Consider the following 12,691-nt stretch of genomic DNA (forward strand, 5'->3'; position numbering starts at 1 on the left):
CGGATCTCAGCGAGTTTCTTGACCTGTGTTGAGATGGGCAAGAAAAGAGGGAAAGTGCAGGGGTTTCACTTGACACCCTCTGCTATACTCCTGCTAAAGCAGACCATGGAGAGGTTTTGCACTCTAGTGGGCCCCGTGACGACAGCCTTCCCCTTCCGTCGGAGCTGGCGTGATGGCGTCAATCAGTAGCGTTGATGGGGCTTCCCTGAGCCCCAACAAGTGGGTGGGGCCCCTAAAACCAGGAAGTAAAGGAAATTCAGGCAGTCCTGCACCAGGCGCCCAAGAGGTAGAAGAAACGGGAATGCAGTATGGGAACTCGCCCTGTAGCTGGGGCCTTGGAATCTGATCAAGAGGTTTTAATTCAATCAGCTATTCAAATATTGCCTTCAGCAACCGCAATTAAACTACCTATACCAGCACATCAGGTTTTTCTCAAGTCAGCCGTAGTGGCTTTAGAATCACTTTGGGACACTGCATTTGACATGCATTCATCCTTGCAGTTGCATATATTGGAAACCACTTAGGAAATTAAAGTTATTTCTGAAGCAGTTTTGCTCCAGGCACAGGCATCTGCCCAGCAGTCCTCATGATTTGATACCTTACAGATTAAGAGTCAGAAAATTTGGGTTCAGCCTTAAGGATAAGTATTTTCTGCACCACAACTTGGAGTACTTGGAGAATCAAATTTAGAGACATAACTTGAGACTGCTTAATTTTCCTAGATCTCCTTTGATTACACCAGTTGATATGGTCAAGAAACATTTAACTGAGGTTTTAGGAATGGCTAGTGATTCATTGCCCCCTATTACGCGTGCTCAGTATATCCTGGGCAGGGAGAGATATGTTGAAGAAACCCCACAAGATCCTGAAGGGAATATTATGAATCTTACATCCTTCCTGGGGTCCTCTTTGGAAGTAATTAATTAGAGAACTACTTTGGTGGTTTCTTTTGCTTTGGACCCTGACTACAATGCAGTTTTGAAACTTTCCTTCAGACATCTGGACACACAGTTTTTGGGTTTAAAAGTTTGCATCTTTCCAGATCTTTCAAGAGAGACACAGAAGAGGCACAAAGCTTAACTTGGCCTTAAGACAGGGTTCAAGCTTTAGACACCAACTTTGAAATTGTTTACCCTGGAATATTACAACACAAATAAGGACATTTAAGCACAATTCTTTGAGCCAAAGCAGTTGGAGGAATTTCTTTTAGCTAAGAAAGAGTTAAATGTAATTGTATAGTCCCTTATGCACACTATTGTGATGGGCTAGATTGTGCATCATCAGTAAGAGATAGCCTATTAGAATACATTTTTCTTCCCTGTATTAATATTTTATTCCTTACAAGAGATTATAAAAAGCCTGGAAAATGCTCAGTTTGCTCTTCTCTTGCGCTCTGGCCCTGCTCTTTCTCCGCTTCCTTCACACACATCCCAGATAAGACTTTATCCAGGATCCAGCAACAACTCTGCAACAAAAAGACTTCTCTTCCAGCAAGGATCTCCTTCATCACTCCAACCAGCCGCCTCCATCAGAGTGAGTTACCATTAATCCAGCGTAATTTATAATTTAGACTTTTCTAATCTTGAAGCACATTTCCCTGAAAGATCTCTGAAAACTGCCTCTCTCTTGTAACATTATTACATTACCTGTATTGTAAATAAACATTTTAAAGTTAAATATATGGTCTTTTTGTTTTGAGCACGTCCTTACACCTTACAGTGCAGGTTAATGTAATTCAACAAATATATTAGTTCATTCCCCCTTTTCTTACATATTATTATTCTTATATTATATTTAATTGGTGGAGAATATAGAACAGAATATTATATTATTATTTTACAGTGGTTCCAGGTTGGTCTGTTTTTTTTTTTTATAGAAGATATTTACAAAAGTCCTCCTCAAGAAACTTTACAATACATGCATTTACACTTCACATTCTTAAGCACTTATAGAAAGAATCACTAAAGAAGTATTACTCCATACAGCATACTTTGAGTGAGGCTAACCTAGGTTAAAGTTCACACTCATCAGTGCCTAAAGGTAACTACAGTAGTATGCTGAGTGCCTTCTAACATGAGCTGACTGTTTGACACAGATTACTTTTGACATGCCAGAAATATTAAGGCCTTTGAATTAAAGCATTCTGACTCCTAAGTACCCTGTATGGTAAAAATATATATTCACTAGGAAAAAAGGCCCGTTTCTGAACGCAATGAAACAGGCGCTAGCAAGGTTCTGTAATGGTAATTTTGTTTTTAAGGGAACTGTTAGAAGAGAGTATGTGTGAGAGAGAGAGCGTGTGAGTGAATATGAGTCAGTGTGTGATTGAGACAGAGCCAGAGTGTGTGTCTGTCTGTCTGAGTGTAGTGTGTCCTGTCCCCTGGCGTCCCCTCCTGTCCACATCGAGCAATGTTCTCTCCCCCTGGTCTCCCCTCCTCTCCATATGTCTCTGTATGTTTCCTTTCACCCCTCCCTGTCTCTCTGCCCTCTGAGTTGTAGGCCCTCCTCCCTGTCCCCTGTGAGTTATTGGCGTCCCCTCCCTCCCTTCCTCTCCCTCCATCTCCCTCTGTGGCCTTTGATTTCCAGGGCCCCTCCCTCCCTCTGTGTCATCTGATTTCCAGGCCCCCTCCCTCCGTCCCTCCGAGAACAGCACCCCCTCCCCCCACCAGGTCGCTGGTCACTCACTCCCCCCATCCCGAGGTCACCACTCACCCTCAATGTTTGCAGAACCCCAGCAACTGCAACCCCTCCCACCCACCCAAACACAGGGTCGCGGGGCACTCGCTCCCCCCCCCCCCCGGGAGGCTGCCACTCACCCCCCGAGGTCGACAGAGGCAGCGCTTTAAAGTAATGCCAGCTGAGAGGAAGAGAAGCACAGTACAGCAGCCTCGCGTTCAGCTTTCCCCTAACAGCAAATGAGGGTGGGACGCAGAGAGAGAAGGGGAAAGCTGAACGTGAGGCTGCTGTAACTGTGCTTCTCTTCCTATCAGCTGGCATTACTTTAATGCGCTGCCTCCGTCGACCTCGGGGAGTGAGTGGCAGCCTCCGGGGGGGGGGGGGGGGGGTGCGGGAGCGAGTGCGCGTTGACCCTGTGTTTGTGTGGGTGGGATTGCAGTTGCCGGGGTTCTGTGAACTATGAGGGAGTGTGGTGAGCGGCGATCTTGGTCCGCCTCCGTGCCTTGTCCGTTTCGCCCTCAGACGTTGTTCCTGACGTCCGTCCCACATTGTTCCTGGTTCGCTCCGTGTCGCAACGCTCTTTTTTTTTTTTCTTGCTCCGCCTCCGCGTCTTGTCCGTTTCGCCCCTCGAGTCATTGCTCCGTCCTCGACGTCATCACGCTGTGACATGAGGGCGGGGCAGACACTCATGGGCACACCGGATATCTAGACCGCCTCAAACTTCCGGCTGGAGGCTTCATTAGAACGTTGGAGGTGCCTTTTATATAGAGAGAGAGTCCTTAGATAATGACACTGGAAGGTCTGGTGGTGTTGCTGCATATACTTCCAAGAAGAACTAAGCAAACCCCACATTTCTCGTCTTGGTTCTCTAGCTAGTCTTGCGAGATGTGAACTCTTTATCTTGCACCCTGGAACTGCTTAATTTCTGTACAGTCCTTAAAGCACTTAACTGTGTTTTTCCACACATAGCTTGCGAGAGAGATAGAGATCCCTGCAAGCTATGTGAGGAAAAACACAGTATATGTACTTTAAGGACTGTACAGAAATTATGTATATACTAGTAAAGAAGGCCCCTTTCTGACACAAATGAAACGGGCACTAGCAAGGTTTTCCTCAGAGTGTGTATGTTTGAGAGAGAGAGAGAGAGAGAGAGAGAGAGAGAGTGTGTGTGTGTGTGTGTGTGTGTGAGAGATGGAGTGTGTGTGTCATAAAGAGAATGAGAGAGTGTCTGTGTGTGTTTGTGTGAGAGAGAGTGTGTGAGAGACAGAGTGTCTGTGTGTGTGAGACTGTGTGTGTGTGACAGAGATAGAGTGTGATAAACAGGGAGTGTGTCAGAGAGAGTGTATGTGAGAGACAGTGAGTGAGTGTGAGCCCCCACCCCCCTCTCACAGGGCCCCCTCCCCACCCCCACCTCTCTGGTCTCAGGACCCCCTCCCCACCTCCCCTGCCCCTCCTCCAGCCATCCATGTCCAGCGACCCTCCTCTCCCCCTGCCCCCCCTGCAGCTACCCATGTCCAGCGACCCTCCACTCCTCCCCCGGCGCATCAAACCCCAGGGTCTTACTCCAGGGGCAGTGAATTTTGGGGGGATGTTGCCAGGTATTTGTGACCTGGATTGGCAACTGTTGGAAACAGGATGCTGGTCTTGATGGACCTTTGGTCTGTCCCCGTGTGGCAATACTTATGTACTAATTGCTGGACATGGATGGAGAGGAGAGAAGGGGAGAGAGGATTGCTGGACATGGATGGAGAGGAGAGCAGGGTTGAGGGGAGAATCACTGGACGTGGATGGAGGGGATGGCAGGGGTGAGGGGAGAATTGCTGGACATGGATAGAGGACAGGGAAAACCAAGAAAGGAGATGCACATTGATCGAGTGGAGGGGAGAGAGGTAAAATGCTGAACATGGATGGAGGGGGAGGGAAAACAAAGGAGATGCATATGGATGGAGATGAGGGGAGAGAGGAGAAATGCTGAACATGGATAGAGGGGAGGAAAACAGAGGAAGGAAATGTACATGGATGGAGGGGAGAGGAGAACTGCTGGACATGGATAGAGGAGAGGGAAGAGAACAGAAGTGAGAAGAATGGTCCTCTGCCCCAAAACAGGAAGTTGACTGGCAGAGCCAACAACGCAAGAGGGAAGAGAACGGAAGTGAGATGAATGGTCCTCTGCCCCAAAACAAGAGGCTGACTGGAGAACAACAGCGCATGCCTTAAGTCTACTGTTCCACACTTGCTTTCTGTTGCTTTGCCGAGGCCACTGCTGCTCACTGGGAGAAGAGGCGGCGGCGGTGCAGTGGTGGCAGTGTGTGTCTCAGTGGGAGAATTTCCCACTTTTGCAGAAATGTGGGAGATTAATTATCAAAGCGGGAGTTACCTGCTGAATGCAGGAGATTTGGCAGGTATGCAGCAAGTCAATGGAAAGACAGGCTACTGCTGTCTTCTTCCTGCACCGCAAAGCCCCCAGCCTAAGTCTAATGTGGTACCCAAACTCCTGTGCTGATATTGCAAAACAGAGAATTGCTGGAGTATGGACACTGCACAACTGGCAGGCTAAAAGCTGGGTGTGGCAGGAAGACAGCTATACAGGGTTAGAGTGAAGGAGTCAAAGAGAGGGCAACCAGCTGACAGAGGCTGACAAGTGGAGACGTAGGAGAGTGATTGGAGAATGGAGTTGAGGAAAGGAATGTGAAAAAGGGATTAGCTGAGGGAGTGTGTGTTGTGGAGACAAACAGGTAAGACAATACGATGAGTGTGAGTTCAGGAAGACAAGCTCAAGAATAGGGGACAGTTGAAATAGAGAAGGGTAGGCAAGGTAATGGAAGAAATGAGGGGGGTGGGGGGAGTTCAATCTGAGTTTCCAGATTTCAGGGATTTTGATTTGGCAATTCACAATGCCCAACAACTGTAAACAGCATCAGCTTCTTTCAACTGATGACATCTCCAGTAATAACTACAGATATTGCTGTGATACTACAAGCATTGCCAACTGAAAAACGTAAACCCTGAGGATCTCCAGATTGTGGCTTGCTAAAGTAAAATAACTGAAAACCAGAAGCTTTAGTTATGGTGCACTATAACTTACAGGGGAAAAGTTTGCAATAAAAACTAACATTTTATTTCTTCCAGTAAGAATTTTTTTGTTCAAAAGTTTAAATTATTATTCAAAGACAATGCAAACTGCAGAGTATATTGTATACAATGCCAGTTATGAATAATTATAAACTAATTTAACAGTAACTATACTATATTAAGACAAATATGCAGAATTGTAATACACTGTACATAGAATTTTTTTTTTACGTTTTTTGCACAGAACTTCCCAGAAGTATATCTTACACATCTCTGAAAGTAGATTTCTATTTATTTATTTTAATAGGCCTTCATGGCTGGAGATTAATAGACAAGGATGTTGTGTCTCTTCATCTTACCTTGTCATATTTGCTACTGGAGCCAAAGCCAAAGATCAGAAGATGGCCATGGGAGTCAGTACATGCAAAGTGCTGACCATCTGGTGAACATTTGCAATCAAAAACAGCTCCATGACCCTGGCCTTCAATCTGAAATATAAGCAAAAAAAAAAAAAAAAACATGCTATGTAATGATGCTAAAAGCAGACTTAAATCCTTTCAATGCATCATATTCTGTAACATACACACTTCGTTTCCTCCATGGTGTATGCATACATAAAGGACATAGCATTTCAATACTCATGGAATTCATTCTCATCTAGGAATTTTACAACATTTACAGATACTATTCTATTCTATCTGGTTCTTTTATACAGACCGTTTTTCCCAAACTGGACTCACAGTGGTTTACATAAAAGAAGATCCCAAAAACATCAGAGCAAAGAAATTACAAAACCAAAAACATAACACATAATTAAACGTAGCCTTCAAATAGAAATGCCTTAAGCATTTTTCAAAAGTGTATATAAGATGGTTGTGTTTTCAGGAACATAGGTAGCGCATTCCATTGACGTGCCTCCTGAAAAGGGAAAGATTTATCAAGAATAGATTTTAATCTAACGTTTTTCATAGAGGGATAACAAACACATCCAAACCAGAAATCAATCTGGCTGCTATGTTCTGCATTAACTGCAGATGAGCTTTCAATTTACAATTAATCTGGGAATATAAGGAGTTGCAATAATCTAATTGGGAAAGAAGAGTGGCCTGTGCCAAAGTTCTAAAATCTTCTTTCCGTAAAGAAGACCTAATTGCACGTAGCTGTCTAAGATTTTTTTACAAATATTTTGCTCAGAGCAACAAACTAAGAGTACAATCTAAAATAACTCCCAATGCCCTAGAGCAACCCTCAATTTTAAAACTTTCACAATAAGTCAAAACAACAGAACTATTTGGGATATTTTACCCAAACCAGACTAACTTGGCCTTTGTTTAATCAAACACAAAAAAATATCTAGTGGCCTAATTATCAATATGCAAAATATAAAATTTAACATTTATTTGGATTTTGCACAGACCTTTTTCAATAGTAGCTCAAGGTGAGCTACATTCAGGTACACTTGGTGTTCAGAACTCAGAATAATGTCAGGAGTTCCTCTCCCAGGGCAAAGCAAAAACAAATATCATCTGAATACGATAATACTGCGATTCCCTCCTCAAGAAAGAAATTACCCAGAGAACTAAGATAAACACTGAACAATAATGGAGAAAATAAGAGAGCCTTGGGGCACTCCACAACCAGGATTCCAACTAGATAATCTTTCCATATATCCCTTAACACTACATGATCTCTTATATGTAAAAATTTCTCAAGTCAAGTTAGCATTATACCTGACACTCCTATCTCAGATAGCTTAGACCAGTGATGGCGAACCTTTCAGAGACCGAGTGCCCAAACAGCAACCCAAAATCGAATTATCTATCGCAAAGTGCCGGTACTCATTATGGGCGGGGTCACCACATATGACTCCACCCCTATGATAGCCACACACCTTACGCCAGCCATGGCGCATATAAACAGACATCATTGAAAATATTATACTAGTATAGGAGAAAAAAATAACATGATTTTTTTTCATTATAAATCATTTCTGTAAGCTGTTACAGCTCCAGTATACCCAGAGCAAAATAAGACAGCAGATGTAAGTTCTCAAATTGGACATATTCCAAACACTAAAATGAAAATAAAATGATTTTTTTCTACCTTTGTTGTCTGGTGATTTTGTTTTTCTATCCATATTGGTCCTAGTCTCTGATTCTGCTGCTCTCTATCTGTTCTCTTAACTCCGTTTCCAGGGCTTCCTTTCCATTTATTTCTTTACTTTCCTCCTTTCTTCTTCATTTCTTGCCCTCCATCCATATCCAGCAACCCTCCTCTCCCCTCCAGTCACAAATGTCCAGCCACCCTCCTCTCCCCTCCAGCCACCCATGTCCAGCCACCCTTCTCTCCCCCCTGCCCTCCCTCCCAGCACCAGGCAGCCCTCCCTCCCTCCCACCCAGCATCAGGCCGCCCTCCCACCCAACACCCAGCAGCACCCAGCATCAGGCCTCCCTCCCACCCAGCACCAGGCCTCCCTCCCATCCCGCACCAGGCCTGCCTCCCCCCCCCCCCGCACCAGGTCGCTCTGCCCCCCTCCCTCCCACCAACCACCCTCTCTCCCTCCAACCAACCAAGGAAGCACCAGGCTGCCCGCCCGCGCTCCCTCCCAGCACCAGGTCTGCCCGCACTCCCTCCCACCAACCAAGCACCAGGCCGCCCGCCCTCTCTCCCTCCAACCAATGAAGCATCAGGCCACCCGCCCGCGCTCCCTCCCAGCACCAGGGCCCCCCCCCTCCTCCAAAATTTAAAAGGCGTACCTCCGGGTTAAGGCGGCGTCGGCAGCGGCAAGCATGTCCGCATGTTCTTTGCTCGGCGCACCTTCGGCCTTTCCTTCTGTCTCTCAAGCTCTGGTCCTGCCTATGAGGGCGGGACCAGAGCTTGAGAGACAGAAGGGAAGGCCGAAGGTATTTGTTCAGGGCCCTTAGGTCTAGGATGGGACGCATCCCCCCTGTTTTCTTTTACACAAGGAAGATTGTACCTACGCCTATTGTAGGCATAGGGAGCATTCCTCCTTTCCCAGAAAAAACGTCTACCTGATGAGGTAGAAGCAGAAGGCGCCCGGCGGGAGAGATGGTCCCTAGCGGTTTCCCGCTGGTGGAGTTGTTCGACCACCTGCTTAACTTTCTCGCAAAAAAATATTATCCCCCCGGCAAGGGACATCCACAAGCCGCTGCTGAACTCGATTGTCCAGGTCAGAGGCACGCAGCCATGAGAGTCTGCGCATCACTATACCCTGAGCAGGAGATCTGGATGCAACATCAAAAAAGTTGTAAGCACCCCTGGACAGGAATTTGACACGCCTTCAGCTGCCTGACCACCTCCTGAAAAGACCTGGCGTGCTCCGGAGGGAGCTTATCCACCAAGTCTGCCAGTTGCTTTACACTGTTCCGCATGTGGATGCTCGTGTAGAGCTGGTATGACTGAATCTTGGACACAAGCAGAGAGGACTGATAGGCCTTTCTCCCAAACGAGTCAAGAATTCTAGATTCTCGCCCCGGGGGCGCCAAGGCGAAATCTCTAGTACTCCTGGCCCTCTTGAGAGCGGAATCAACAACCATAGAGTCGTGAGGTAACTGCGACTTCATCAACTCAGGTTCTCTTTGAATCAGATATTGGGAATCAGCTTTTTGGGGGATGGTGGGGTTAGTTAGTGGTTTCTTCCAGTTCCTCAGCAATGTCTCTAAGAACATTTTGCAGAGGAACAGTGGATGATTCCGTAGGTGGCGAAGGATAGTCAAGGACCTCGAGCATTTCAGTCCTGGGCTCATCCTCAGATACCACAGAGAAGGAAATAGCCACAGACATTTCCCGCACAAATGAAGAGAATGAATTGATGTGCTCTTTTCTGACCACTGACAGGTCATTTATGACCTATGAACTGCATAGCTATAAGGCTCAAACTTTTCTATACTTTTGCTGAGGGCTGAGTCTTTCTGAAAAGTCTTGAGCTCAGCATTCTGTGTAATACAGCAGCAATTTAATGAGAGCTGTGAAAAGCTGTGTATCCGAGGTCACTCTGACTCTTAAGAGCATTATTCCAACCTCCCTGACAGAGTCGGTGCCACTGAGACTACTCCACAAGGTTTGAAGGCGGAGAAGTGTTGAGGATCTAGAAAACACTTTGATAAGCCCTGGGTACTAGAAAATTCCTATAACAAAAGGGTGTCTATAATCCTCTGTAAAACAAAACTTGAACCTATTTTAAGATGCTGAATTTCATAAACATTGAGATAGTAGGTGCCATCTTATGTAAACAATAAAGTGACACAGAAATTAGCTGATGTAACATAAAATTTAGCTGAACTTGCAAGCTGGGAGGGGGGGATTGGTGCTCAGTCCAGTGTATATAAGGCACTGTGGTACTGAAGCTAGTCAGAGGGTCAGATGTTCTACAGAGAGTAAGTATTTGCAGCTGTGGTCCCTGTATTCCCTCTCGTAACAAATTGCTACCACCTCATTACTTTGGTATAGCCTAATTTTCTTTGCTATTTGTTACCTGCCACATTGCTTTATCTGATTGTTTTGTTGTTATCTATATTGGAATAAAGACTATCCTTTGTGAAGGAACGTAGCTTCTGTCCTTTATCTTGGGGTGGACGTAAGGAGATAGAAACCCTGTTGCCTCACCTGTCCAAACAATAATATTTTTTATGGTAAGTAGAAATATCAGAGAAATAATTCCCACATAATTACAGCCCTCTCTGAGAGGGGGCCATATAAGAACAAACTCCACTAAAAACAAGAAAGAAGACTCTCCGGAGGAGAAAGCTTTCTTTCTGGCGAAGGAGTAGGATCAGACGGAAGACCACAAAATACCACGAGACATCCTCCTCGGTATCGGACAAGAGTTCCTGAACTGCAGTCCGAAACCGGGCCTGTCTCGACGTCGAGGAACCATGACCCCAATGGCGGTGCTGAGAAGTCGACTCCCATGCCGGCGGCGATGAAGCTCCCTCCATCGACGTTGACGGGGAGTCGACCATAAGGCCAGAGCCAGCTGCCGCTTCCATCAACGGTGCCAAAGGCGCAAGCATCCCTGGCACTGTAACAGGCTGATGCTGCAACCCTTCCAGCAAACCTGAAAGAATGGCTTGGATGCGCTCGTCCAGAGTCGAACAAGGCTACAAGATCGGTGCAGGAACCGGGTCCAGAATCTGTTGAGGTTGAGGAGGCGGTACCGGGCTGTCCGAAGACCAAAACACCGACACCTCCTGAATGGAGGGTGAGCGGTCCTCCAGACGTCGGCGCTTCACGGGTGCCGAATCCTTCGACGCCCCGGAGCTCCCGGTACCATGTGTAGAAGGAGAGCAATGACGGTGCTTCTTAGCCTTCGCTCGATGCACGTCATCAGCACTCCTCGGTACCGACGAAGAGGACGTGGAATCCACACACCTCCTTGGGGTCGGGTTCGAAAGTAGTCGGTCCTGTGGGGCCTGCGCAGCAGGAGTCTTCGAGGCAGGTGGAGACCCACTCGATGGCTCACTGCTCCCAGCTTGTGGTCTCCGGACAGCCATTACCTGCGTTCCTGAGGCCAATGCCATCTCCAGTGCCGATTTCAACGACGCCGATCACGGTACCAATGTCGACGTCGAAAAACCGGGCAAAGTTCCGAAAAGACGATCCCGAAGAGCTTGTCTCGATGCCTATGTCCGCTTTTTCAAGCTTACATGCGTCTGGGCGATGGTCGGGCCCAAGGCACTGAAGACATCACACGTGAAGATCAGTACCCAACTGGTTGCACTGAGTACACTTCTTGAAGCCGCTGGGCATCCTCGATGACATGGACGGAAAAATAGCGGCGGTGAAATCAAAATTCTCGATTGTGTCAAAAATAAAGGCACATAAATGAGAAAAACATGTACGCGCAGTCTAAGAGGGCTGCAACGGAGTGAAAGAAAACTTAAAGGACCAAACTAAGAAATAAAGGGTTTTTTGTTTGTTTGTTTCTTTTTTAATATTTAAGGGAAAAAAACGTAAAAGAAAAAGAAAACGAGGGAAAAGAGACGAAAAACTGAAAAATAAGCGAAGGCTCTTTCAAGGGCGAACGGAGAGAGACCACAAGCAGTCACTCCCTTAATGCGGAGAAAATAAGAACTAAAGCGGGACTCTCGCGCAACAGGTGGGAAGATGGCTGCGCGCCCGCGCGCGCGAAGCCTCTAGCAATGCTAGGAAGATTTCCGTTCCTGCGGCTGCCATGGACGTCACCCAATCGTGAGAACAAGCAGCCTGCTCGTCCTCGGAGAATCTAAGGTTCTCGCCTCTCACCCCAGGGGTGCTGAGGCAAGAGACCGAGAGCTCCTAACTCGTTTGAGAGTGGATTCAACTGCCGAAGAGTGGTGAGGCAAATGGGCCCTCTTAAATCCAGGAGCCTTCTGGATACAATACTGTGTATCCAACTTCTTGGGTGCCAACTGCACTGAGGAGATTCCCAGTCTTCATTAGTTCATCCTTAAGGCACAGTGCCCCCTTCCTTAGGAGGAGACTTATAGCCCAAGACAGATAACATCTCTGCCCTGGGCTCCTTCTCCGTCTCCAACTTAAATAGGATGGCCACAGCCATTTCCCCTGACAAAATCAGTGAAAGAGAGTGCATCTGGAGGAAATTTCTGTCTCTCTTGAGGAGCAGAGGGATCTGAAGGTATTACATATGTCTCCTCCAAGAAGTAATGAGGATCTGTATCTGATTCCCATGAAGTCCTAGCAAGACTCCTTTTCTTCATGAGGATAAGGAGACTGCATCCGCAACAGCCTCAATCTTCAAGTGGAACAATGTTCACACTCCAAAGAGTGAGAGAAGGGCTGCATCTTGACAGACTCCGGGGAAGCTTCCTCCCCCGATGTCAGAGGGGGTAGTGCCTGCTCAGGCTGCAACTCCAGCACCCTGCGAGGTACCGGTGTCAATGACCTGAGCACCGGCATTGGTGGAGCCTAGAAGAGGGGATGG

General features: G+C 46.8%; 1 protein-coding gene across 1 annotated transcript in view; it reads right to left on the reverse strand.

Moving 5' to 3' along the window:
* The window catches only part of PHIP (pleckstrin homology domain interacting protein), an 863,049-nt gene that overhangs the window by 573,343 nt on the left and 277,015 nt on the right, over positions 1–12,691 (reverse strand). The window contains exon 15 of the mRNA XM_030199061.1: positions 6,108–6,236. Coding sequence (XP_030054921.1) covers positions 6,108–6,236 — 129 coding nt within the window. The remainder of the gene's footprint in view (positions 1–6,107; positions 6,237–12,691) is intronic.

Source organism: Microcaecilia unicolor, chromosome 3, assembly GCF_901765095.1.
Source record: "Microcaecilia unicolor chromosome 3, aMicUni1.1, whole genome shotgun sequence".
NCBI lineage: Eukaryota > Metazoa > Chordata > Amphibia > Gymnophiona > Siphonopidae > Microcaecilia > Microcaecilia unicolor.